Below are 26,423 nucleotides of genomic sequence, written 5' to 3'. Positions count from 1 at the left end.
ACTGCTCACAGTAAATTTCATTCTTGCTTTTTTTATATTTTAATCCTCTCAAAATAAATGTTAATATTGCATTTGGCTTCCTTATCACTGACTCAACCTCAAATTAACCTTTAGGGAATCCTGCACAAGGACAACCAAGTCCCTGTGCACCTCAGATTTTCTCTCCATTTAGAGAATAGTCAGCCCTTTTATTTCTTCCACCAAAGTGCATGGCCATACATTTTCCAACACTATATTCCATCAGCCATTTCTTTGCCCATTCTCCTCACCTAAGTCATTCTGTAGCCTCTCTACTGACTAAAAACTACCTACCCCTCCAGCTATCTTTGTATTGTCTGCAAACTTGGCCACAAAGCTATCAATTCCTTCATCCAAATCATTAACATATAACATAAAAAGAAGCAGTGTCGACACAGATCCCTACAGAACACCACTAGTCACCGGCAGCCAACCAGAAAAGGCTCCCTTTATACTCACTCTGCCTCCTGACAATCAGCCAATGATCTATCTATGCCAATACCTTCCCTGTGATACCATAAGCTCCTAATTAATTTAGCAACCTCGCGTGTGGAACCTTGTCAAACGCTTTCTGAAAATCCAAGTATACAACATCCATTGATTCTCCTTTCTGTATGCTGCTCGCTATTCAAAGAATTCCAACAGGAAACCATGCTGACTATGGTCTATTTTATCATGTGGCTCAAAGTACCCAAAAACCACATCCTTAAAAATCAACTCCCAACATTTTCCCAACCATTGAGGTCAGACTAATTGGCCTGTAATTTCTTTCCTTCTGCCTCCCTCCCTTCTCGAAGAGTGGAGTGATATTTACAAATTTTCAGTCCTCAAGAACCATGTCTGAATCAATTTATTCCTCAGAGATCATTACTGATGTCTCCACAATCTCTTCAGCCACCTCTTTCAGAAATCTAGTCCAGGTGACGTACTGCCCTCAGACCTTTCCGTTTCCCAAGAACCTTCTTCCTAGTAATGGCAACTTTACACACTTCTGCCTCCTGACACTCTGAACTTCCGGCATACTGCTTGTCTTCCACAGTGAAGACCGACCAAACACTTATTCAGTTCATCTGCCATTTACTTGTCCCCCGTTCCTACCTCTCCAGCACCATTTTCTAGCAGTCTCATATCTACTTTCACCTCTCTTTAACACTCTATGTATCTAAAGGTATCCTCTTTAATATTATTGGTTAGCTTACTTTTGTATTCCATCTTTTCCTTCTTAGTTACTTTTTTAGTTGCCTTCTGTAGGTTTTTAAAAGCTTCCCAATCCTCTAACTTCCACTAATTGTTGCTCTGGTGTATGCCCTCTCTTTAGCTTCGACTTCTATCAGCCACAATTATATCATCCTACCTCTAGAATATTTTTTCTTTGGTATGTATATATCCTGCACCTTACAAATTACTCCCAGAAATTTCAACCAATTTTGCTCTGCCATCATCCCTGCTGATGTTCCTTTCCAATTAATTTTGACCACCTCCTCTCTCATGCCTCTGTAATTCCCTTTACGTCACTGTAGTACTGATACATCTGACTTCAGTTTCTCTTTCTCAAATTGCAGAGTAAATTCTATCATATTAAGATCACTGGCTCCCAAGCATTGCCTTAGCTTAAGCTCTCTAATTAATTCTAGTTCATTGCACAACACTGAATCCAGAGTAGCCGATCCCCTAGTGGGCTCAACCACAAGCTGCTCTAAAAAGCCATTTCATGGACATCCTAGAAATTCCCCCTCCTGGGATCCAATATAAACCTGATTTCCCCAATCTACCTGTATATTGAAATCCCCCATGACTATTGCAACATTGCCCTTTTGGCATGCATTTTCTATCTCCTGTTGTAACTTGTAGGCATCTTTACTACTGTTTGTGGGTCTGTATATAACTCCAATCAGTCTTTTTACCCTCCAAGTTCCTTAGCTTACCCTCAGTTCTACACCTTCCAATCTTATGTCACCTCTTTCTAATGATTTCATTTTTTACCAACAGAGCCACGCTACCCCTACCTGCCTGTCCTTTCTACCTAGCTCCTCAAATTCTCTCTTCAAGACCTCCTCACCATTCCTGCCTATATCATTGGTGCCAATATGTATGAAGACTTCTAGCAGCTCACCCTTCTCCTTTAGAATCTGTGGACATGATCCAAGACATCCCTGACCCTGACACCTGGAGGCAATATATGAGGGGTGATTGATAGGTCCGTGGCCTAAAGTAGGGGATGAGGAGAAACTTCAAACTTTCTGCATTTTCACTCAGAGTAGAACTGCATGTGCATGTAACGAGAGCTGTATAACTCATCTCCTTCTACCTTAGGTCAAGAACTTATCAATCACCCCTGCTGTGGACCACCTGGAGGTCCAAGATGCTCTCGTTACATACACTTTGAGTGATACTGCAAAAAGTTTGAAGTTAATAACTCATCTCCTTCCACCTTAGGCCACGAACTTATGAATCACCCCTGCTGTGGACCACTTCTACAAAGAAGGGATCCGCATGCTCCACGACCACTGGACTAAGTGTGTACATGTAGGAGGGGACTATGCTGAAAAATAAATGTGCTAGGTTTTCTAAAATTGACTCCTTCTATCTTAGGCCATGAACTAATCAATCACCCCCCGTACAATCTAGGTGTCTTTATCACGCCCACAGTATCTCGTCTCTGTTCCGCTGACCATAGAATCTCCTATCACCACTGCAGTCTTCTTCACCTTTGTTATCTTCTGAGCCACAGCATCAGAGACCCAGCCAGAGCAGCTCCCCCAGTTGGTCATCTCCCTACCACCCCGAAATGGCATCCAAAGTGGTATACCCATTATTGAGGGTAATGAACACAGGGTTTCTCTGCACTGGCTGCCTGTTTCCCTTTCTTCTCTGGACAGTCACCCAGTAGCCTGCCTCCTGCAACCAAGGGATGGTTACCTTTCTCAGCCTCTCGTATGAGACCAAGGTCATCAAGCTGCAGATGTGGTTAATCAGGAGGCTGGAATTCTCACATCTCACACACAGAACAAAACACTGCTGCTGGATCTATTCTCACTGCACTAACTGTGCCCTTTACAGTTGAGGAATGAAGAAAAAAGACGAAGGAGAAATTGGTATATTTAAAGCTAAGATTGATAGGTTCTTGATTGGTAAGGGAATCAAAGGTTACAGGGTCTTATGGTCTAACCAAAGTTTTGTACAAGTTCATTCAAACCCATGTACTGTGTTCCAACTCATGGAGGCAACCATGCCATGTGCCTTTTTCACAACCCTGCACAACCTTTGAAAGCATCACTTTCAAAGATCTATGTACTTGTACCCTTCGGACTCTGATATTAGAAACTGTGGAGGGAAGATCTTGCAACAAAATGAAACCTTGACAGTATGGGAGACAATGGTCATGATTTAGAAAGAGGCAGAAGCTGTCTTGAGAGCCAACACTTGGCCTTTGCAAGAACAGGACATAATGATGTTTATATTTCACATACCCAGTTTTTTAAATTTCGTTTTCCCATTCAGTTTATTCATAAGACCTAAAAGCAGCATTAGGCCATTCGGCCCATTGATTCTGCTCCACCATCCTATCATGATTTATTTTCCCTCTCAACCCCATTCTCCTGCCTTCTTCCTGTAGTTTCTGACTCTCTCACAAATCAAGAACCTATCAATCTTCACTTCATACCTTTGCCAATACCCTCACATCTTTTCTTAGATAAGGGGCTCGGAACTGCTCACAGTATTTCAGTGCAGTCTAACCTCATTCACTATTTACCTCCTGATCCAAGATCTGCTTTCTCAGAGGATATTAAATCATTTCTTTCAAGTAACTTAAACCAATGAATTAATTCAAAAACTTTATTAAAACATACAGGTAGAAACAAAAAAGTTACCATATTTTGATTTATGCTCCCTTTGCAATGCTTTTGACAAATGATCAAACATGTATGTAAACAGCATTGACAGAAGACTAATATCTTAAGGAAGTTTCATCTGCCATGCAAACCCACCACTCAAATCATTCTAAGTCAACTAATTTCAACCTAAATTTTTTTTAGAATTTGCCTGTTTCTTAAAAACAAGTTAGATACTAAACAGTTTTTTTTCCCCAAAATCTTCCATTGCTACTCAGGCAATAATAATCTGCTCCAGAAACTACCCTCAGTGAAATATTTTTGAATCGAACAGATTCAAAGATTTTGACTAGTTATTTATATCAGTTCTTACACTGAAGCTTATAATCTATACAAATAAGTGATAACTGGTAAAGTACATAATTTAAGATAGTATATTGAAATTGCAATATAGTGCGCTAATACATTAAAGAAAGCAAAATGGTGCCACAGATATGTGCATTGGAATGATTAGGGTAAGTAAGGACAGAAGGAAGGAAGGAAAAAAATACTGAAGCTGATGCATTTTGCTAAGGCTACAGGCTGCTTATATATTTTAATCTGGTTATGGCTAAATTATTACTTAGCAATATTTTAATAGCATAAGGTATTAAGACAACTAGCATATGACATCCAAAAATAATTCATCACAACTTTTCATGATGTTGTATCAATTTTGTTGAAATTTTAAAAAAGATAGGTCATTGATAGAAACAAGTAGCCCATTGCTAAAAATAAGTATGCATTTTCTATCCATTGAATTTTTTTTCTAGGAAACTCAATTCAATGTCAAAATGAGGCATTTATAAAATTCCATCAACTGATCTTTTAACTATCATTCAGTTCAAACAATGTCATTTGAGAAAAATTAGTAAATAGTCAACTGCTAATTTTGAAAAGATATTGTTTAGAATAGATTAACCTGACAGCAATGGCAAGTAAACTGTTCTTCCTAACAACAGCCATTGCAATTGATAATCCAATAAGACAGATGCAGTGAATCAGATTACCATCACAAGGTATATGCTTGAATATTAGTAATATTATTTTGGGGTATTATTAAACAAAATTTACAATAAACACAGGTAGCAGTTTAAGAATTTTCATTGCTTCAACAACAAAAGTCAAACAAAATAACTGAAACAAATACAACAAATGAAATAATACATTTAGAAAATATAATCCTTTGTGATTTTAAGTGATGGCATCGCATCATGTATGTTTTGGTCCAACCGCTGATATTCAACTGTCCTTGAGCACAGGCTATCCTTCCAACGTCTGCTTTGAACTAAGAGAATATAAATCTAAAAGGAAAAGGAATAAAGATGGTAATTAAAGGTTCCAAACCAGATTCATTTTCACAAGTACAAGTATTGATTTATAACTGATGTTCAACTGGTTAGTCTATTAAAAACATATTATCTATATTTTTAAACTAACAGGGAAAAAAAATCAACTTAACGCTGCCCACCCACCAAAACAAAAAATAAACCATTTCTTAGTTTTATATAATATCCACATCTGTGCAGAGCCAGCCGGTGGTGCAGTGGCATCCACACCAGACTTCGAAACAAGAGGTCCCGGGTTTGAACCCTGTCGGCTCCTTGAGCATTTTCCTTCTGTGCTGGATTGAGTGTCGAGCTAACAATTCAGCCTCATAAAATCCAGACAAAATGCTAAAAAAAACGGCCAGGTTGCCACTCAATACGCTACAAAACAAAGTGTGGAAAGGAACAATATCTATACATATATAGTTTGCTAAATTACAAGATCATATTTTGCTATATAATAATCTCTAGCTATTTTATCACATAGACATAGGGTAAAGTGGCCCTTCTCATTGGCCACTTGAGCCAAGACAATTGTACACAAGGCTAACCTATATCTGTAAGACCACTCTTGGACAAAATTGGCTGGTTTAAGAGGCAAGACCTGAGGAGACTGGGCAAGGGATAGAAAGAAATAGACTTTAGAAATCACATCTAAAAAATTCACAGAATAAAATCAAGTAATCTTCTGACTATGGTAGTTCTAAACCTTTGCAAACATGACATTCACCAAAAGTTGTCCAAAGCTTAATTTAACAATAAATGAAGCCATAACAACTCGAATACATACCCTACCTAATAGTAAACTAACTTTTTTCAAGTCACAAAACATTATCTTATTTGCATGAGCAGTTAAAAAATCAAATATAATAACAGTTAAACAATAATACACACTGCTAGACTACTAACAGTAGAGCAAGAATGAGTGGATAATTATGACTGCCCAATACAAAAGATTCAACAGGAACTTTTTGAATTATAGAACAGAACAAGCTGCAGAAGCTTTGTACCTGACTATCATAAAGTGCTCCATATGCACTTAATTTCTTTGCTTAAACAAATATCACCTACCAGAAAAATATGAATAAATATACTTCTAGTAGTTTCAATTAGACATTAGCCTGAAACTCACATTCACCACAATGTCATGTCTTTGTTCACATTTATGGCTTAGTAACTCACTGGAAAAACAGACACAGATCTCAATGAATATGAATTATATCATGGTAAAATGGAGCAGCATACAAGGGATCAGGTACAATATTTTCTCTTTTATATTTGGAACCTGAGTTTTTTCTGCAATCCAGCATTTATTGCCCATGCCCAATTGCCTACAAAGTGGTGACCGTGAGCTGCTTTCTCATACTATTGGCATTCTTCTACGAAAGGTACTCCCAAAGTATCTAGTGACAAGTAAAGTCCAGTGATGTAATCCCAAGATGGAGAGCAACTTAAAGGGCAGCCTGCAGCTAGCAGCTAGCAGTGTTTCAGTCTGCTAACTGCCCTGATCTTCCTCGATGGCAGAGATTGCAACTTGGTTGAGACCGGATGGGGGGGAGGTGTTGAGGGTGCACTAGTTGCATAGGCAAAGAAATGCCAGTGCACTATTCTGCTCTTGTCCAACCAGAGGTCAAGATCCCAATGCAGCAAATTTACCTTGATTCAGCACTAGTTGTCTAGCACAAGGGTCCCCAACCTTTTTTGCACTGCAGACCGGTTTAATTTGACAATATTCTTGCAGACCGGCCGACCCGGGGGGGGGGTTGCCAACGGACAAGAGTAGCAGTCAAATACGTTATGTTTACCCCGAGAAAGACTACAATGACCATGAAGCCTTGCGTGGGCACCTGTGTGTGCATGCGTATACCTGCCAATCTTTTTCTAAAAATCGTTTTTGGCGATTCTGCTGGGGGGCGGGGGGGGTTAATCAGGACCGGAATATAGGTGATGAGTGGCTAATACACTCAATTTCGTTTCTAAAAGGGTTTATTTAACAAATTTAATATTAAACACACACCACATATTTTCCTCACATGAATATACTGATAAGTCAATTACAGGGGAGGACAGGGGCTTGAAGTAAGTATTGAACGAACTTCCAGTAGAGTGGTAGAGGCAGGTTCGATATTATCATTTAAAGAAAAATTGGATAGGTATATGGACAGGAAAGGAATGGAGGGTTATGGGCTGAGTGCAGGTCGGTGGGACTAGGTGAGAGTAGTGTTCGGCACGGACCAGCAGGGCAGAGATGGCCCGCTTCCGTGCTGTAATTGCTATATGGTTATATAAGTCACTTATAATCAATAGCATCATAACATTTTAAGTAACGTTTGGATATTAAACACACAGCACATATTTTCCCCGTATGGACATATAAAATCATTGCAACACACCAATATCGCTGAATCAGTGGGAGCCCTGGGCTTGTTTTCCTGCAACAACACGGTCCCATCGAGGGGTGATGGGAGACAGCAATACTGGAAGGGGGTTCCTTATGTCCAGTCTATTACGAAATTTAGTTTTCGTTGCATTCATTGCAGAGATATGTTGGAAATGGAAGCAACGTTTTCAGTGCTTTCATGCCTATCTCAGGATATTTAGCCTTGACTTTGATCCAGAATGCCAGCAGAGCTCTTATGTCAAACATACTTTTCAGCCCGCCGTCATTTGCAAGCTCGAGGAGTTGATCTCCTTCCTGCGCTGACATGGATGACGCGCGGGTAATGACCGTGCGTGCGTTCAAACTCAAAAGTGGGCTTGACAGGGAATGAGGAAAGGTTTCCTTGCAGCCTGGTACTGGTCCGCGGCCTGGTGGTTGGGGACCGCTGGCCTAGCACATTCAGAAGGCTCGTTTGCCTGGTATGATGAACCAGAAAAAAAGAAATTTGCAAACCAGTTTGAGTATTGTTGCAACACCTGCTTCAAAATGGCAATAATTATACCAGTACCCAAGAAGAGTAGTATGAGCTGCCTTAACACTGTCTCATGTCTACAGTGATGAAATGCTTTGAGAGGATGGTCATGGCTAGTCAATTCCTCGCTCAGCAAGGACCTGGACTCACTGCAATTTGCCTATCGCCACAATAGGTCTAGAGCAGACACAAACTCAATGGCTCTTCAAGCGGCCTTAGAGCATCTGGACAATACAAACACCCATGTCAAGGTGCTGTTCGTTGACAATAGTTCAGCGTTTAACACCATCATTCCTACAGTCCTGATCGAAAGCTATAGAATCTCAACCTCTGTACCTCCCTCAGTAATTGGATCCTTGACTTCCTAACCAGAAGACCACAATCTGTGCAGATTGGTAATAACATCTCCTCACTAACTATCAACACTGGCACACCTCAGGGATACGTGCTTAGCCCACTGCTCTACTCCTCTATACCCATGACTGTGTGGCTTGCATAGATCGTTGGCAGAATCTCAGATGGAGATAAGAGGGTATATTGGAGCTAGATATACTAGCTAGTTAAGTGGTGTCACAACAACAACTTTGTACCCAACATCAGTTAGACCAAAGAGATGATTGTGAGCTTCAGAAAGGGCAAGATGAGGGAACACAAACCAATCCTCAGAGGGATCAGAAGTGGAGAGTGTGAGCAATTTCAAGTTCCTGGATGTTAATATCCTTGAGATCTAACCTGGTCCCAATATACTGATGCAACTATAAAGAAGGCAAGACAGCAGCTATACTTCATTAGGAGTTTGAGGAGATTTGGTTTGTCAACTAAAATACCTGAAAACTTCTACAGATATACTGTGGAGAATATTCTGACAGGCTGCATCACTGTTTGGTATGGGGGGGGGGGGCGGCGGCTACTGCACAGGATTAAAAGAAGCTACAGAAAGTTGTATAATTTCTCAGCTCCACCGCAATCAGTTTATTTTTTCCTATATTAATCATGTATTGCATTGTACTTCTGCTGCTAAGTTAACTAATTTCACATATAGGCCTGTGATATTAAACCTGGTTCTGAACATTTGGACTGAAGCACAATAACAGTGCATTGCACTTACTGCAAAACTGTTAGAAAATAAAACCAATAAATCAACAGCCTTGGTGGAGAAGTCGACTTTTACAATGGACCTTTACAACTAAATTAAGACCATAAGATATAGGAGCAGAAGTAGGCCATTCTGCCCATCAAGTATGCTCTGCCATTCAACCATAGGCTGATCCAATTCTTCCAGTCATTCCCACTCCCCTGCCTTCACCTCATACCCTTTGGTGCCCTGGCTAATCAAGAACCTATCTATCTCTGCCTTAAATATACCCAATGACTTGGCCTCCACAGCCATTCGTGGCAACAACTTCCACAGATCTACCGCCCTCTGACTGAATTAATTTCTCCGCATCTCAGTTCAAAATGGACGTCCTTCAATCCTGAAGTCGTGCCCTCTTGTCCTAGAATTCCCTACCATGGGAAATAACTTTGCCATATCTAATCTGTTCAGGCCTTTTAACATTCGGAATGTTTCTATGAGATTCCTCCTCATTCTCCTGAACTCCAGGGAATACAGCCCAAGAGCTGCCAGACGTTCCTCATAGGGTAATCCTTTCATTCCTGGAATCATTCTTGTGAATCTTCTCTGAACCCTCCTCAATATCAGTATATCCTTTCTAAAATAAGGAGCCCAAAACTGCACAAGTATGGTCTCACATCCCTGCTCTTATATTCTATACCTCTAGAAATGAATGCCAACATTGCATTCTCAACCTGGAGGTTAACCTTTAGGGTATCGTGCAGAAGGACTCCCAAGCCACCCGTGCTGGGTTACGAACTGCTGATCTCTTTGGAAATTCACCCGGCAGAAGGCAATGGCAAACCACTGCTGTAACTTGCCTCGTAAGCAGATCCCCATTATGTCAGAGAGGCGTGGAGGGAAATCGTCTGCTAACCGGAGGAACTCTGGATACGACGTACCTTTCCTTTTCCCCTCCTACATGTACACACTAGTGGTCGTGGAACATACAGATCCATTCTTTGTAGAGGTGGTCCACAGCAGGGGTGATTGATAAGTTCATGAGTTATACAGCTCTCGTTACATGCACGTGCAGTTCAACTCTTTGAGTGAAAATGCAGAAAGTTTGAAATTAGTAAGTCATCTCCTTCTACCTTAAGCCACAAACTTATCAATCACCCCTGCTGTGGCCCATTTCTGGAGGTCCAAGACGCCAATTTCTACAAAGAAGGGATCCGTATGCTCCACGACTGCTGGACTAGTGTGTAAGTGCAGGAAAAATAAATGTGCTAGGTTTTCTAAAATTGACTCCTTCTACCTTAGGCCACGAACTTATCAATCACCCCTTGTATTTCATTTGCCACTTCTTTGCCCATTCCCCTGAACTATCTAAGCCTTGCTGCAGGCTCTCTGTTTCCTTAACACTACCCGCTCCTCCAACTATGTATCATCGGCAAATTTAGCTACAAATCCATTAAACCGTAGTCCAAATCATTGACATACATCATAAAAAGCAGCAGTCCCAACACCGAACCCTGTGCAACTCCACTGGTAAACATCAACCAGCCAGAATAGGATCCCTTTCTTCCCACTCTGTTTTCTGCCGACAAGCCAATGCTCCACCCATACTAGTAACTTCCCTGTAATTCCATGGGCTCTTATCTTGCTAAGCAGCCTCATGTGTGGCACCTTGTCAATCAATTTGCCAGTTTCATCAAATTACCTTTCTTTTGTTGTGATATGTGATGTAAATAACAGCAATCAGAAAAGCAGCAGCAACCAAGTAAAAGAAGAAGTGACCGTCATCTTCTTCAGGTGTGGTGATATATATTGGTTTATCAGGAAGTTCAGGACGTTCCTCCAAGTCATCACTTTCCAGGTCATTCTCATCTATTTGGTTTTCATCAAAATAGTCTTCTGCCCCTCTATCTTCACCTTGATCATAATAGGATGGTGAATTATCTTGCTCAGCAAACAACAGTTCATTATCTGTCATCTCATCCATCTGTTCTGGAACTATATTTGAAGTAATTGTTTCATCTTCATCAATATCTGTGCCAATGACCATTATCTCTGTTTCTGGTTCAGTGACATTAACTTTCACTGTTGATGCGATTAATTTTGGGGTCATTTGCTCAGAATTTTGGCCAGTTTCTCTCTGTATTGTTCCCATAGGATGCACAGTTACACTTCTAACTGTTGTTGTAGTTGGATTTGATGTTGTTGAAGATGTGGTGGTAGTAGTGGTGGTGGTGGTGGTAGTGGTGGTGGTGGTGGTGGTGGTGGTACTGCTGCTGCTGCTGGAGGTGGTGTTCTTTGCTGTTGTACGATTGTTTGGTATTATTTCATCTATTAATTTTTTATTTTCTGAATAAGTTGCCTGGGATGTTACACTGACTGAAGTATTTGCTGAATGATTTCCAGTAGTTGCCTTTAGCTTTTTTGTAACGTCAACAGCATCTGCAAACAAAAATGGGCAAGTCGATTAGATTAAATCTCCATAGTAATGAACACGTTTATGAACCTTCCAACATTTCTGTTACCAACATCTAAACTAACCAAAAATGTGAGACAGGCTTAGTAGCAATACCAAATGGTGCACATAACATTTTAAGTACATAGTGAAGTTAATTTAGTTCAATTTCAGTTTGCAATTAATGGAAGAATATAGTGACCCTTCCTCTAAGTTTCAAGTTTGCATCTGTGGAGAGAGGACAGTATGTTTGAAGTTTGTAGTCCTCCATTTGATTTGGGTATACTATAATGAACAGAAAAATGGAAAGGTTGTAAAGCAGTATGGGATGTGGAAGTCAGGGAGATTAAATGTAAAAAAAAAGTCATACGTCCCCTCTGAGCTCCAACTTCAGTTCCCAATGTACAACATTGATACAACCTTTCGAACATATCACACCCTTCCAGTCATAGATCATTTCCAGCATTACCTACATATTTCTTTCATGACTCCAGATAACCATTCTCTTGGCTCAATTTGGCACCATAACCTGTTATTGCTATTTTGTCTGCTCCACCACAGACTTCCCTTCCTCCACCCCATCTTGAAAGCCTGCACAGGTCATCCCGAGATTATGGCAAGACTCCATTCCCAAGAACTGTTTGAAGGTTGAAAATGCTACTGTGAACCAAGATCCCACACTGCAGAAGATGCCTGCAGGGGTGAGTTATCTCATTGTGTTAGAGTCTTGAGAAGCATTGCAAACCTCTTTGCGGCATCCTTATCAATAAAGCCGACATTAACAAATTTTAAAAGGTTTTACTGTTGATGAGGTTTTAAATGTTATTGATGACTTTAAAAATGAGCTGCTGCCCCTGGCTATACATCTTTGGATTGGATTCACAAAATAGACATCAACATGTTAACTAGAATGTATTCTTCTTGGGTTTGATGCAGCACATTCCTAGCCTAGCATCAAGACCAGTCGCTCTTAACCCCATAGCAACACATAAATCCACCCCAACCATCTCTCCAATGCTCTTTTCTATATTTGGGCTATATGCAAATTGGGGAGGACCTATATCTCTAACTAAACACAATTATGATGAAAGGCCATTGACACCAAAATGTCAACCGATCATTTATCACAAGTGCTGCCTGATTTGCTGAAAATTTAAATCTCTTGCCATCATCCATAGTATTTTGCTTTGCAATTATGATTTATTCTGCTAAAAATCATTAAAATAATATAATTCTTTAGCATGCTATCTGCAGATTCAATATTTCCTATTTTTGAATTCTTATTCCAACATAGAAATGTCAACAGGAGCACGTAATAAACTACATAACTATAACTACAGGCTAATAACTTTGATTAAACATTCCCAAAGCTTCAAACAACTTCTTCCCTATCTGTTTTTATAATTAATAACATTCAAAAAAATCTAAAGAAACTGCTTTAATGCTTCAATGATAATTTTTATGGTTACCTACAACAAATATCCAAGAGTTTAATTTCTGAAGATTTCAGGACAATTTTGGAAGATTGGGACTATATCAGCCAAATTAATTAGTGGGATAATTTTTATATGGTCATAATCTACTCATTATTTGCTTAAGTTTATAAACAGTCACCTTTAAGGTATAAAATGTAAATTTTCAAAAGGATCAAAGAAATTAGTTACTCTAAAACTAACTCAGACAGACTATTCTTTCACCCCTGCAGTTCAAGCTTAGAAAGCATATTCAGAGTTTTCAAACAGACCAAGTTATCAACTGAAATGTATATATTCTTGGCACCATATCAATTACTGCTTTTTAAATAGCTTTCAACTTAGAAATACTGTAGATTAACAGGATTCTACCTGGATCATATCAAATGCAGATTCCCTTCTCACTCCAGAAAAAAGACACATTAACAATCATCACCAGCTGAATCCATTTTGTTGATGTGGACATTTGCCTTATTTTGAAAGTAATGCAACTTTATTTTAATAAAGTATTATGCACTGCTAGAATAACACAGCATCAATAATGCTCTATTGAGAATTGTGTATGAAGGTAAAGAATTTTTTCCTTACATTACCTACGTAAATTACCACAGCATATCCAGTGTTCAGACACAAGAAAGGAAGTCTTCCTGGTGCCCTTCAGTATCATACAAGATTATTCTCCGATGCACTAAAAAAAAAGTCTGGAACTAAACAGCTATTCAGCTATTCATACATATTATACCAAGAACTGAATACATTCATTCATGCATTGCCTCCAGGTCTAAGAGACCTTGGAAACAGCCCACAGCAACTTCCTTCATGGCTTTTACAAACACGTCTCCGGTTATGTGAAATTGTGGCTTGTGCCAGACAGTATGATATTCAAACCTGAGGCCTTCAAGGGGGACATTAATGCTGGCTGGAGCATAACCACAACCACAACTCCAGATCAGGGAGGGTTCCAGATTGGCTAAAGGCTAGATTTCATTTGTAAAACCCTACCTTGATAAATATATTCCTTGCCATTACTGAAATGCGTAATATTAATCTATGATGTGTTTAACTATTGATGACTAATCACTTCAAACAGATAAGTACTGTGTGAACAAATAAAAAGTTAACTTGAACTAACTATATCAATGCACCCACACATGACCAAATTTCACATATCTCTGCATAATCCACTTAAAACTTGTCCCCATATCCCAGTTTTCTTACCTTTAATTTCTTACATATTAGCCTCTTCTTGCTCCACACCTCAACATCAAATTCCTCAACCTTGTTTTTATATCCTTCCTAGACTAGCCTCTCCCTATTTCTAATCACAAAGCATTTTAACTTCTGCACTTATTCTAGCTATGTATTCCTACAAAAATCATTGTCCCATTGACAACTGTGTCTTCAGCTGCTGAGCTCTGGGACTCCCTCTCTCTCCCTAAATCTCCACGTATTTTCTTCTAAAACACTAGTTTACCAAGCAATTGGTCAACGGTCCCATCATAAAGTCAGGTGGCTCAGTGCCAGTTTTTGTTGCTAACACTTTCAATACTTAAAATGTTTTCATGTTAAAACATTTTATATACGTAGATGTGTTATAAATGTGAAATACTACTGGCACCATCCACTCTCAAAAACACACCAGTGACACCCATCTTGTAAACTAACAATGCTTCAAACCATCTTTCAAAACCTGTCAGTTGTACCCAAACCTGTACCCAACTTTCCACCAATTCCATACTTCAATTAGTTTTCTGCCTTTCAAAAGACCAGAGAGAAAACATGCCTCATTTAAAAATTAGAACATTTAAAAACTAGCCATACCATAAATTCTGCCCCACTACATCAGAATCAAGCCAATGCAGATTACGTTAAAAAAGCTTATAACAATAGTAAACTTAAAGAAAGCTCTATGTCTTAATATGCCTGTATCATCGTGAGAATTCCAAAACATACATATACAGTACCATGCAAAAGTCTTAGGCATATATATGTAGTTAGGAAGCCTAAGACATTTACATAGTACTGTATTTGTCAACACAGCGAGAATAGTGAATTTGTAAATCTGCCGGGAGCAAACGTTGTTGGGAATGGCGAGGCTGGAGCACTGCACGAGGAATATGGGACAGGTGGCAGAGTAGGAGGGCCAGGGTTCTGGGTGACACACACAGCCCTGAGACATCACGCGAGGTCATTTGATTCCAAACAATTGGCTTACTGTTTGGCAAAGTGTCTCTCTGATGTTTCCCACTCCCTCCCCTCTCTGTCCCCTTCCCACTCTCAGTCCACAATAGAGATCCATATCAATATCAGGTTTATCATCACTCACATAACTGCCACACAAGAGTGCACTTCTGACTCTAATTAGAACCTGATCGTCAACAGTCTCCAGCCCAATTAAGCAGCATTGAATTCCAAATAAGCAAAGGAATCCTACCTAATGACTTGCAACACACACAAAATGCTGGTGGAATGCAGCAGGCCAGGCAGCACCAATAGGAAGAAGCACAGTCGACGTTTCGGGCCGGGACCCTGACGAAGGGTCCCGGCCCGAAACGTCGACTGTGCTTCTTCCTATAGATGCTGCCTGGCCTGCTGCATTCCACCAGCATTTTGTGGGTGTTAATTGAATTTCCAGCATCTGCAGATTTCCTCGTGTCTAGCTAATGTCTTGATTAGTTTTCCTTCTTTAAGTGTTGTCCCAAATAAGCAACTGCCCTAATTAACCGATGGCCCAATTAATTGGAATCCACCATATATGTAAAATAATTAACAAATTGTGGATCACTTCTTAAACAACTTGAGCTGTCTTTGGTATCTGAACTTCCTCCCACCCCAACTAACAATCAACATCATCTTTTCTTCCGCATCAATTTACCTATCTTCACTTTTAATGCATTAATATTGTGTGCCCAAGGATTTCTTGTAAATGTAATTTCTACATTACACTTTTGAATTAAGAAGTTTCTATTAAATTTCCTATTTCTCCAGCTACTTAAACTAAAAATAATTCTATTTATAAGAAATATCAATGCTGTTATGGTAACTTAAAATATTTATAAAAGCCACAATCAAAGTTAACCGAAGGATCTCGGCCCGAAATGTCAACTGTACCCTTTTCCATAAATGGTGCCTAGCCTGCTGAGTTCCTCCAGCATTTTGTGTGTGTTGCTTGGATGTCCAGCACCTGCAGATTTTCTCTTGTTTGTGACCAAGGAAGCTAAATTTAACAAAGGAGAGTATCATTGCAAGGAAAATACTGGAATCTATTCTTGGGCTGTTCCCTGAGATCAGGGATGAATTGCAACAACTCTGGCTTTGGGGTTTCCAAGGGGATTAATGAGATCATTGTGGGAACACAATATTCTTCCACAGGTAATGGGTCTCAGCACAAAACATCAACAGTGCATTCCTCTCTATGTTGAATTCCACCAGAATTTTGTGTGTGATGTTAAGGATTTGCAGCATCTGCAGAATCTCCAGTAGTTATGATGTTCCACAGACAGGTTAGGAAGTACCATCAGAGCAAGCAGGTGGGTTGGTTGTCAGGTCATGTGCTCATTCTACTGAATACATAGGACACAATATGCACCAATCCTGCAGAATGGAGTTCCTGACATGGCAAATCAATTTAGGGTTGATGTCAAAATTCACTCAGTGAAGACAACATTCCTTTCCTGGTTATCCCTTCCAGGTTTACCCACTGCCTTGTTTATCAAACTGTCTATCTCCAACCTGTCTTGTCTCACTCTTGATGCCAAAGTGTCTGAGTTTCCAAGCAGAGACACGTTCATAACCACAAGAGATTCTGCAGATGCTAGAAATCCAGAACGCACCCAAGATGATGGAGGAACTCAGCAGGTCAGGCAGCATTTATGGAGAGGAATAAACAGTCAACGTCGAGTCATGAGGACTGGAAAGGAAGGGAGAAGAAGCCTGAGTAAGAATGTGGGGGGAGGAGTACAAGCTGGAAGGTGATAGGTGAAGCTAGGTGAGGAGAAAGTGTGTGGGTGGGAGAAGGAGGGATTAATTGAGAAGCTGGGATGTGATAGGTGGAAAAGGTAACAGGCTGAAGAAGGAATCTGATAGAGAGTGGACCATGGGAGAAAGGGAAGGAGGAGGGGGCAGTAGAGGAAGGTGATGTGCAGGTGAGAAGTGGTTAAAAGGGGAGTCAAAATAGGGAATGGGAAAGGAGAGAAGGGGGAGGGAGGAGTAATAACCAGAAATCAGGAATATGAGGTGTTGCTCCTTCAACCCGAGTGTGGCCCCATCATGTCAGTTGAGAATGGCGTGGACTGACAAGTCAGAATGAGAATGGGAAGTTCATGCATGGCACTGTTAGAATTGCCCATGAAGAGTCTGAACATCCTGGTCCTAAACCTTATATAGAGTGGGCATGACCTACAAGTGTTTCCTTTGAACGTGGGGATAATTATTGCATAGCAGCTACAACATGGGCATTAGAGCCAGGTCTTGATCCAGTGGCAACAGTTCAGGCACTTCTGCATGAACATAGGGGCCATTTGGCACTTGCAAAGTCAATCATAGATGCAACATGTGGACTTAGGTACAGGAACCTTTACCCACTTACCCTGGCATAAGACATTTTCCAGGCACTTTCTAAAGCACCCAATCTAGATGGCACGAGGCACACAATCTAGTGAGGATACAGTACAGAGCTTCAGAGGGTTACAGACAGGCTACGTGTGCGGACAAGGCAGATATAGAATAGGATAGATTGTAAGGTCATCTGCTTTCCTAGGAAAAAAAATAGAAAAGTGGAGAATGCTTTAAAGCATGAGTGATTAAAGGTTCATAATGACCTGGTGCCAATGTAGCTAAATCAATAATGGTGAACATGTAGGTTCAGTGAACAATTACAAAAACAAATGGAACACTGACTGACCTGTAATGCAAGAGCATTCACAAACAAGAGCTGAGAAATTGTGCCTCAATTACTCAAAATATTTGCAACAACACATTTTATTTCAACGAATGAAAGCAAATTAATTGAGTAGGATAATAATAACTAATCATCCCAGCTTATATTCCCAGGCAATTATAACTGATTTTAGTTTGCCTGCAGCTTCTAGTTAGGTAAAAATAAGACAATTTAACAGCACACCAGAAATAGCATGTACTGGGATCTATTTGTACATTAGGAGAGGGCCATGGATGATGGTGAGATCAGAGCGGAGCTGACATTCTTGGACACGTGGACATTAAGAAGCAGATGGTATTAGGTATGTTTCAGAATGTTAAGGTGGAGAATTCTCCAGGACACAAAGAAATCTCTCCCAGAATACTGAAGAATGCACGGAAGGTGATTACTGGGAACTTTATAGAAATCTTCACAACCTTGTTAGCCATGGTGAAGATCCGGAAGTCCAGAAAAAGCCAATACTATCCCTTTAAGACATAATCCAGGAAACTATACAGCAGTGAGCATTGTATCAGTGATAAGGAAATTAGTGGAGCAGATTCTTAGGGATAGGATTTATTCACTTTTGGAAAAGCATGGATTTATTAGGGACAGTAAGCATCATGCAAGTCACCTGGACCAGATGGTAAAAAGGTGGCTGAAGAGATCTTGGAGGCATTAGTAATGATCTCTCAAGAATCACTAAATTCTATGGTTCTGGAAAAATGGAAAATTGCAAATGTCACTCCACTCTTCAGGAAAGGAGAGAAGCAGAAGAAAATTATAGGTCAGTTAGTCTGACCTCAGTGGTTGAGAAGAAGTTGGGAGTTAATTATTGAGAGTGTGGTCTCAGGATATTTGGAAGCACATGGTAAAATAAGCTATAAACAGCATAGTTTCCTCAAATCTGTTGGAATTCTTTGAAGAAATAACAAGCAAGATAGACAAAGGAGAATCGGTTAATTTTGTGTACTTGGATTTTCCGAAGATCTTTGACAAGCTGCCACATAGGGCTCTCTAGCAAGCTATGCGCCTGTGATATTACAGGAAAAATCCTAGCAAGGATAAAGCAGTGGCTGATTGGCAGGAGGCAAAGAGTGAGAAAAAAGGGAGCCTTTTCTGGATGGCTGCCAGTTACTCCTGGTGTTCCACAGGAGTCTGTGATGGGACTGAAACTTTTTATGTTATAGGTCAGTGATTTGGATGATGGAATTAATGGCTGTGTTGCAAAGTTTGCAGACGATATGAAGATAGCTGAAGGAGCAGGTAGTTTTGGGGAATTAGAGACTACAGAAGGACTTAGACAAATGAGAAGAATGAGCAAAGAAATGGCAGATGTAATACAATGTTAGGAAGTGTATGGCCATGCACTTTGGTAGAAGAAATGAAAGATTTGACTGTTTTCTAAATGGAGAAAAAAAATACAAAAAACTGATGTGCAAAGGGACTTGGGAGTCCTTGTGCAGGATTCCCTAAAGGTTAATTTGCAGATTGAGCCTGTGGTGAGGAAGTCGAAAGCAACATTAGCATTCATTTCAAGAGGACTATAATACAAAAGCAAGGATGTAATATTCAGAGACTTTATAAAGCACTGGTGACGCCTCACTTGGAGTACTGTGAGCAGCTCTGTGCCCCATATCTTAGAAAGGATGGAGCTTAAACTGGAGAGGGTTCAAAGAAGGTTTACGAAAATGATTCCAGGATTCAATGGCTCGTCATAGGAAGAGCGTTTGATGGCTCTGGGCCTGTATTCACTAGAATTCAGAAGAATGAGGGGTGACCTAATTGAAACCTATCAAATGGTGAAAGGCCTTGATTAGTTAGATATGGGAAAGGTTGTTTCCTATGGTGCAAGAGTCCAAGAATAGAGGGGTGTCCTTTTAGAATGGAGATGATGAGGAATTTCTTTAGCCAGAGAGTGGTGAATCTATGGAATTCTTTGCCACAAGCACTCTTTATGTATATTTAAGGAAGAGTTTGATAGATTCTTGATTGGTCAGGGCGTGAAGGGATATGGTGAGAAAGCAGGACATTGGGACTGAGAGGAAAATTGGATCAGCCATGGTGAAATGGCATAGCAGACTCAATGGGCCAAATGGCCAAATTCTGCTCCTACATCTTATGGTCTTATGGATGTCACGTCTTACAAGTTCAATTGAGTTTCTTGAGGAAGTGTTGAAGATGATCAATGAAAGTGTAGCAATGATTGTTGTCCATATGTATCTTAATAAAACATTTAACAAGATCCCACATGGTAGGGTGGTCCTTTAGTCAAAACAGGGACAACACAATTTTTGGTGAAGTTGCGGACAGCAAACTGTTCACAAAAGTTGTTTGAGTAGTGGACAGTATAAAGGGCTGTCAAAGACCACACATCATAAGAGAAGAATTAAGGCATTCGGCTTATCGAGGTTGTACACAGAAATGACAGATGGAGTTCAATCTTGAGTAAGTGTGAGGTGTTACACTTTGGGAGGTATAATGTCAGGGTAAAATATACAGGACCTTTAGCAGTACTGAAGTATAGAGGGACTTTGGGATCCAAGTCCATTCAGCTTTGAAAGTTGTCACACAGGTAAATAGGGTGGTGAGAAGGGCATATCATATACTTTCCTTCATAGGTCAGAGCACTGAGTTATGAAGTCATGTTGTAGTTATAAATAAAACTCTGGTTACTCCTCAACTGTGCACCACTGTGCAGTTCTAATTGCCACACTGTAGGAAAGATGTGGAAGCTTTGCAGCAGGTGCGGAAGAGGTTCACCTGAATATTGTTATTAGGAAAGTTTGGACAAGCTTTGATCATCTTCCTCAGGAGTGTTGAAGGCTGTGAGGCAATCTGATGGAAGTATATAAAATTATGAGAGGCAGAGATAAGGTAGTCAGATCCACCTTGTGAAAAATAACAAATATTAGAGACTATGGCTTTGAGAAGAGGGGGAAAGTTTAAAAGATTTGCAATGCATTTTTTTAAACAATGGTAGGTGCCTGGAGAGCAATACCAATGGGCGTGGTAGAAGAGGATACAACAGCAATATTTAAAATAAACAAGTGAGAAAAAGAGGAATATGGACCTCATGCAGGTAAATGGTACTAGATATGTGGGAATCAAGATCAGAACAGACGTGGTTGGCTGAAGAGTTTCTGTACTACTTTTTAAAATGTCTTTAAAAAGTTCAACAAATGCTGTTAGTCACAAACCATTTGTATTCTATCACGTATCCTACAAGACTTAACTTTTTCAATATGACATGGTTCACCAGCTTTCTGTCCACTTTTTGCCTTTTTCCTTCCATAATAATTGTGTATGACCTACCTGGACAGACCATTCATATCAATTTAACTTGTTTATAAAGGATGACTATGATTATGACTTGTTTAGGTAGAAAGAAGCAACCTGATGTCAAGGCTGGTAACGAAAGGAATGGATTGATCTTCATTTTGTTGGGAAAGAATTTGGTGGACATGCCAAACTATTAATAATTGTTTTGTCTATTATCCAGCACTGTAACCTTCAAAATTAATTCATCCTCCCAAGGCCAATGAACTTAACCTGTTCTTTAACAGATTTGACATTGTGGCCCCTGCCCATCCCCCACATGTCATCTGTTGTTGGCCCCCAACCAACACATATTCCACTCTCCCCTCCTACCCCTCCTCACAGTCCCCCACCCTGCTCTCATGACTTCCCTCCCTTCCCCACATGAAACCACCACAGTGGGGTTCACAGCTGAACAGGTGAGAAGACAGCTGAAACGTCTCAACCTAAGCAAAGCTGCAGGACCGGACGGTGTCAGTACCAAGGTGCTCAAAGCCTGTGCCCCTCAGCTATGTGGAGTACTTTGCCATGTCTTCAACCTGATCCTGAGGCTCCGGAGGGTTCCTCTGCTGTGGAAGACGTCCTGCCTCGTCCCTGTGCCGAAGACGCTGCGCCCTAGCAGCCTCAATGACTACAGGCCAGTGGCATTGACCTCCCGCATCACGAAGATCGTGGAGAGACTTGTTCTGGAGCTGCTCCGGCCTATGGTCAGGCCACACTTAGATCCCCTCCAGTTTGCCTACCAGACCCGACTAGGAGTTGAGGATGCCACCGTCTACCTGCTGAATCGTGTCTATGCCCACCTGGACAAGCCAGCGAGCACTGTGAGGGTCATGTTTTCTGACTTCTCCAGTGCGTTCAACACCACCCGCCCTGCTCTGCTGGGGGACAAGCTGACAGCGATGTAGGTGGATGCTTTCCTGGTGTCATGGATTCTTGATTACCTGACTGGCAGACCACAGTACGTGTGCTTGCAACACTGTGTGTTCGACAGAGTGATCAGCAGCACTGGGGTTCCACAGGGGACTGTCTTGTCTCCTTATCTCTTCACCATTTACACCTCGGACTTCAACTACTGCATGGAGTCTTGTCATCTTCAGAAGTTTTCGGATGACTCTGCCATAGTTGGATGCATCAGCAAGGGAGATGAGGCTGAGTACAGGGCTATAGTAGGAAACTTTGTCACTTGGTGTGAGCAGAATTATCTGTAGCTTAATGTGAAAAAGTCTAAGGAGCTGGTGGTAGACCTGAGGAGAGTTAAGGTACCGGCAACCCCTGTTTCCATCCAGGGGGTCAGTGTGGACATGGTGGAGGATTACAAATACCTGGGGATACGAGTTGACAATAAACTGGACTGGTCAAAGAACACTGAGGCTGTCTACAAGAAGGGTCAGAGCCGTCCCTATTTCCTGAGGAGACTGAGGTCCTTTAACATCTGTCGGACGATGCTGAGGATGTTCTATGAGTCTGTGGTGGCCAGTGCTATCATGTTTGCTGTTGTGTGCTGGGGCAGCAGGCTGAGGGTAGCAGACACCAACAGAATCAACAAACTCATTCGTAAGGCCAGTGATGTTGTGGGGATGGAACTGGACTCTCTGACAGTGGTGTCTGAAAAGAGGATGCTGTCCAAGTTGCATGCCATCTTGGACAAAGTCTCCAGTCCACTACATAATGTACTGGTTGGGCACAGGAGTACATTCAGCCGGAGACTCATTCCACCGTGATGCAGCACTGAGCATCATAGGAAGTCATTCCTACCTGTGGCCTGCAAACTTTACAACTCCTCCCTTGGAGGGTCAGACACCCTGAGCCAATAGGCTGGTCCTGGACTTATTTCCTGGCACAATTTACACATTACTATTTAACTATTTATGGTTTTATTACTATTTAATTACTTATGGTGCAACTGTAACGAAAACTAATTTCCCCTGGGATGAATAAAGTATGACTATGACTACATCTGTGAAGTGATACATTACGTACGTATGTTAGGCACATACCCCATATCTATTAGCTGAAATCCCAACACATTACAATCTATCAAGGAACGAATTTCTTCCAACAGTGCGGGAACCCGGATTAAACAATATGGTATTTGGAGTAAAGGCGATGCAGTGGTTTATAAACAATTTACAAATACTATTCCAGCCAGGATCATGACAACTTTAAGCAAGCACGCATACGATCTATTTGAAAGTTTAAAACTTTTTTGTTACATCATCCCATTTAATAACAACTTAGGAAGAAAGAAAACCTTGCCATTTTACATGTTTTACTAAGTTAAATGTGCGAGTCCAAGGACACCAAAGTGTTGATTGTCACCAGTCCCAATCTAACGACAGAGTCAAACCTGACCCACAGCAACATTGCCCCAGACCTTTCCTCGCTCCCCCGCCCTTCCCACCCCCTCATCCCCGCGCTCTGCCCGGCCTCCCCGTGACCACTCGTTACCATCTTCACCACAACACCTCTCTTCCTCCACCCTCCCCCCCACCCCACCCGACCCGGTTAAATTCGGCCGCCACCGCCGCCATCTCGCTCACCCGTGCTCTTCTGACAACCGACGCCGGCCACGGCGGCGGCGATGAGCGCGAGCGTGAGGGTGAGGGAACGCGCGAGCGTCGAGGTCCCGAACCCTGTTCGTGCTTCCATCTTCCACAAAGCAGTCACCCCCGCCGCTGACGTCACGGCTTCTCCCGGCGGGCGGGGCAGGCTCGCCTCGGCCCGGCCCTGCCCGGCCGGTTCCCACCTCTCGTCTGCAATAGGTGGATACGTATGCTGGCACGTCTTCTTTTACATCACGAAGGGAGCAATTTTCCGCGGATGCAGTTACGTTGAGTTTGCCGCACAGGAGGAGAGTATGTGATGAATTTCAGAGAATAGTCTTCTTTGGGTTAAGGGATAATTTAATTCCAGCCCGATTCTGAAGTGGCTGATGTGCGACCCGCAAACGCTGTCCCGGCTTCGGCAGGGGCTGCTTGATGGAGAGGGTGGATCTTGGTTTGGGATATGTTGTGCTGCTGCTGCTTATGGTAAATTTTGCTCCTAATCAAGGGACCTCATTTCACAACATCAACCCCAATACTTCTTTTCCACTTTGTGTAGCCATGGTCCACTGATTCGTGGGATTTGTTTTTATAGCAGGATTTCAAACATCATTGAGTTGTTTCGTCTTGCCCTGGTGGAATGTGTGTTTAAATATATACTTTTTAAAAAAAACGTACAAAAGTGAAAATATGCTTGGATGATAAAGACTGCGCCGCCATTCACTACGGTCACGGCTGATTATGTCTCAATGCCATATATCCCACCCTCCCATGGTACCTTTTACATCTAGAAATCAATCTCATTAATTATATTCCGTGACTTGACCCCCCCCCCCCACAATTTTCTACGGTAGAGATAACTCACAATTTCCCTACTCTTTCAGTGAAGCACTTTCTCATCTCATTTCCTATTGACAGTGCCTTCTTTTTCTGGAGGTTGTGCATTCTCCCCGCTAATAAGCTTCAGGGGCCTGTCAGAATTACACCCATTTCTCTCATTCTTCCGAACTCTAGTCTATACAAACCAAATGGATCCAATTTCACCTCATATCAGTTTGGTGAACACTTGTCCAGGTAAGGAGACCAAAACTGCACGTGACATGCCAGTTGTGGTGAGACCAAGGCACTATATAGTTGCGGGAAGATATCCAACCTCTGTACTCAGAACAGATGGCAATGAAAGCCAATTTGCAATTTGGAATCTTGCTTTCAGTGACATACCAGGAGACACCTAGATCCCATTGTACATCATTTCCCAATCTATCACCATGTAGATACTGTATCTGACTTGTTTTTATTTTTGCCCATAACTTGTCTAAGTCACCTTGAAGCTGGGGATGAAGGATTTCCTTAGACTGAAGTTGTTGCCCTTAAAACTAAGAATTGGTAGAGAAAAGATTTGATAAGGGTTACATGATCAGATTGGGTAAATCAAAACGTATTTCTATTTAGCAACAGGTTAATGAACCACAACTCTGAACCATAGAGACACAGCCTCTAATCTGATAGTGCTTCAACCCTGCATTCCCCACCTCTAGAACGTAAGAAATAGGAGCAGGAGTAGGCCATCTGGTCCGTCAAGCCTGTTCTGTCATTCAACAAGATCTGGCCATGGACTCATCTCCACCCACCTGCCTTTTCTCCCATAACCCTTAATTTCCTTACTACACCAGAATCTATCCAGCTTTGTCTTAAATATATTTACTGAGGTAGCTCCCATTGGGCAGAGAATTCCACAGGTTCAAAACTATCTCTTACCCTGCCCAACCAAACTGAGAATTTTAATTATTTTCTCTCACCGATGCTGCTTGACGCACTGAATATCTCCAGCCGATCGTTTGTTACCACAGATTAAATTGACCAAAGATGCAGACGAGATGTGGAAAAAGTGTTTTTAAATGCAGGATTTGTAGTGATCCTGAACTTCCTGTTTGGTTGAACCAGAGGCAATTGAGGTCTTTGAAATGAAATTGAGTAGACATGAGAGAAAAAAAAGATTAGTAGAGTTGGAAGAAAGCAGCATGAGAAAGGGTCCACCTGGAATGCTTTGCAAGGAGTTAGCTTGAATTCATTGGACTAATACAACTCACCACCACCACCACCGCCCCCCCCCCATTCCAACTGCAAATTTGCTCCAGAATATTACGCAACGATGAGTAGAAAATACTGAATGATTACACCTACATGTACGACGCTAGCTTGTTTAAATATTTTGATCCAGATTATCGTAGATCCATTTTAATTTCATTATAGAAATAAGATTTTCCATGTTCAGCAATTAATAGCAGCTGTTTCACTAATGGAGATTTATTCCTCAAATTTATTATTTCTGTTAAATTTTTAGTGTCCTAGACAGATGGTAATGATTTCATACCATAACTTCCGACCAGAGGTTTTGCACTGATGTAAGACTTCCACTTGTTTCCAGCACTGGCATAGTCAGTTCTAAACCAAGGATGGCATCATATGGCCTACTGCTTGTGCTGCATCGGAGCCACTAGGGGCATCAAAA

At 41.2% G+C, this 26,423-nt stretch overlaps 1 protein-coding gene across 1 annotated transcript; it reads right to left on the bottom strand.

Moving 5' to 3' along the window:
• Nucleotides 1-3,841: 3,841 nt before the first annotated feature.
• Nucleotides 3,842-26,348, bottom strand: c7h5orf15 (chromosome 7 C5orf15 homolog). Its single transcript, XM_072264616.1, has 4 exons — nucleotides 26,286-26,348; nucleotides 23,909-24,155; nucleotides 10,908-11,644; nucleotides 3,842-5,194 (listed from the first exon to the last, which is right to left on the bottom strand). The coding sequence occupies exons 1-4, from the start codon at nucleotides 26,346-26,348 to the stop codon at nucleotides 5,060-5,062; spliced, it is 1,182 nt and encodes a 393-aa protein (XP_072120717.1). The 3' UTR covers nucleotides 3,842-5,059.
• Nucleotides 26,349-26,423: the final 75 nt, after the last annotated feature.

The sequence above is a fragment of the Mobula birostris genome, chromosome 7, assembly GCF_030028105.1.
Source record: "Mobula birostris isolate sMobBir1 chromosome 7, sMobBir1.hap1, whole genome shotgun sequence".
NCBI lineage: Eukaryota > Metazoa > Chordata > Chondrichthyes > Myliobatiformes > Myliobatidae > Mobula > Mobula birostris.
Note: the sequence above shows the minus strand (reverse complement) of the source record. Positions and strands in the feature narration are given on the sequence as shown.

Excerpts from the sequence above, each read along its gene's own strand:
- c7h5orf15 (XM_072264616.1), bottom strand. The coding sequence starts at position 26,348 with ATGCCAGTGCTGGAAACAAGTGGAAGTCTTACATCAGTGCAAAACCTC. Across the intron at positions 24,156-26,285 it reads ACCTCTGGTCGGAAGTTATG|AAGACGTGCCAGCATACGTA; the intron begins GTATGAAATCAT and ends GTGATGTAAAAG. Across the intron at positions 11,645-23,908 it reads CGGTTGTCAGAAGAGCACGG|ATGCTGTTGACGTTACAAAA; the intron begins GTGAGCGAGATG and ends TTTTGTTTGCAG.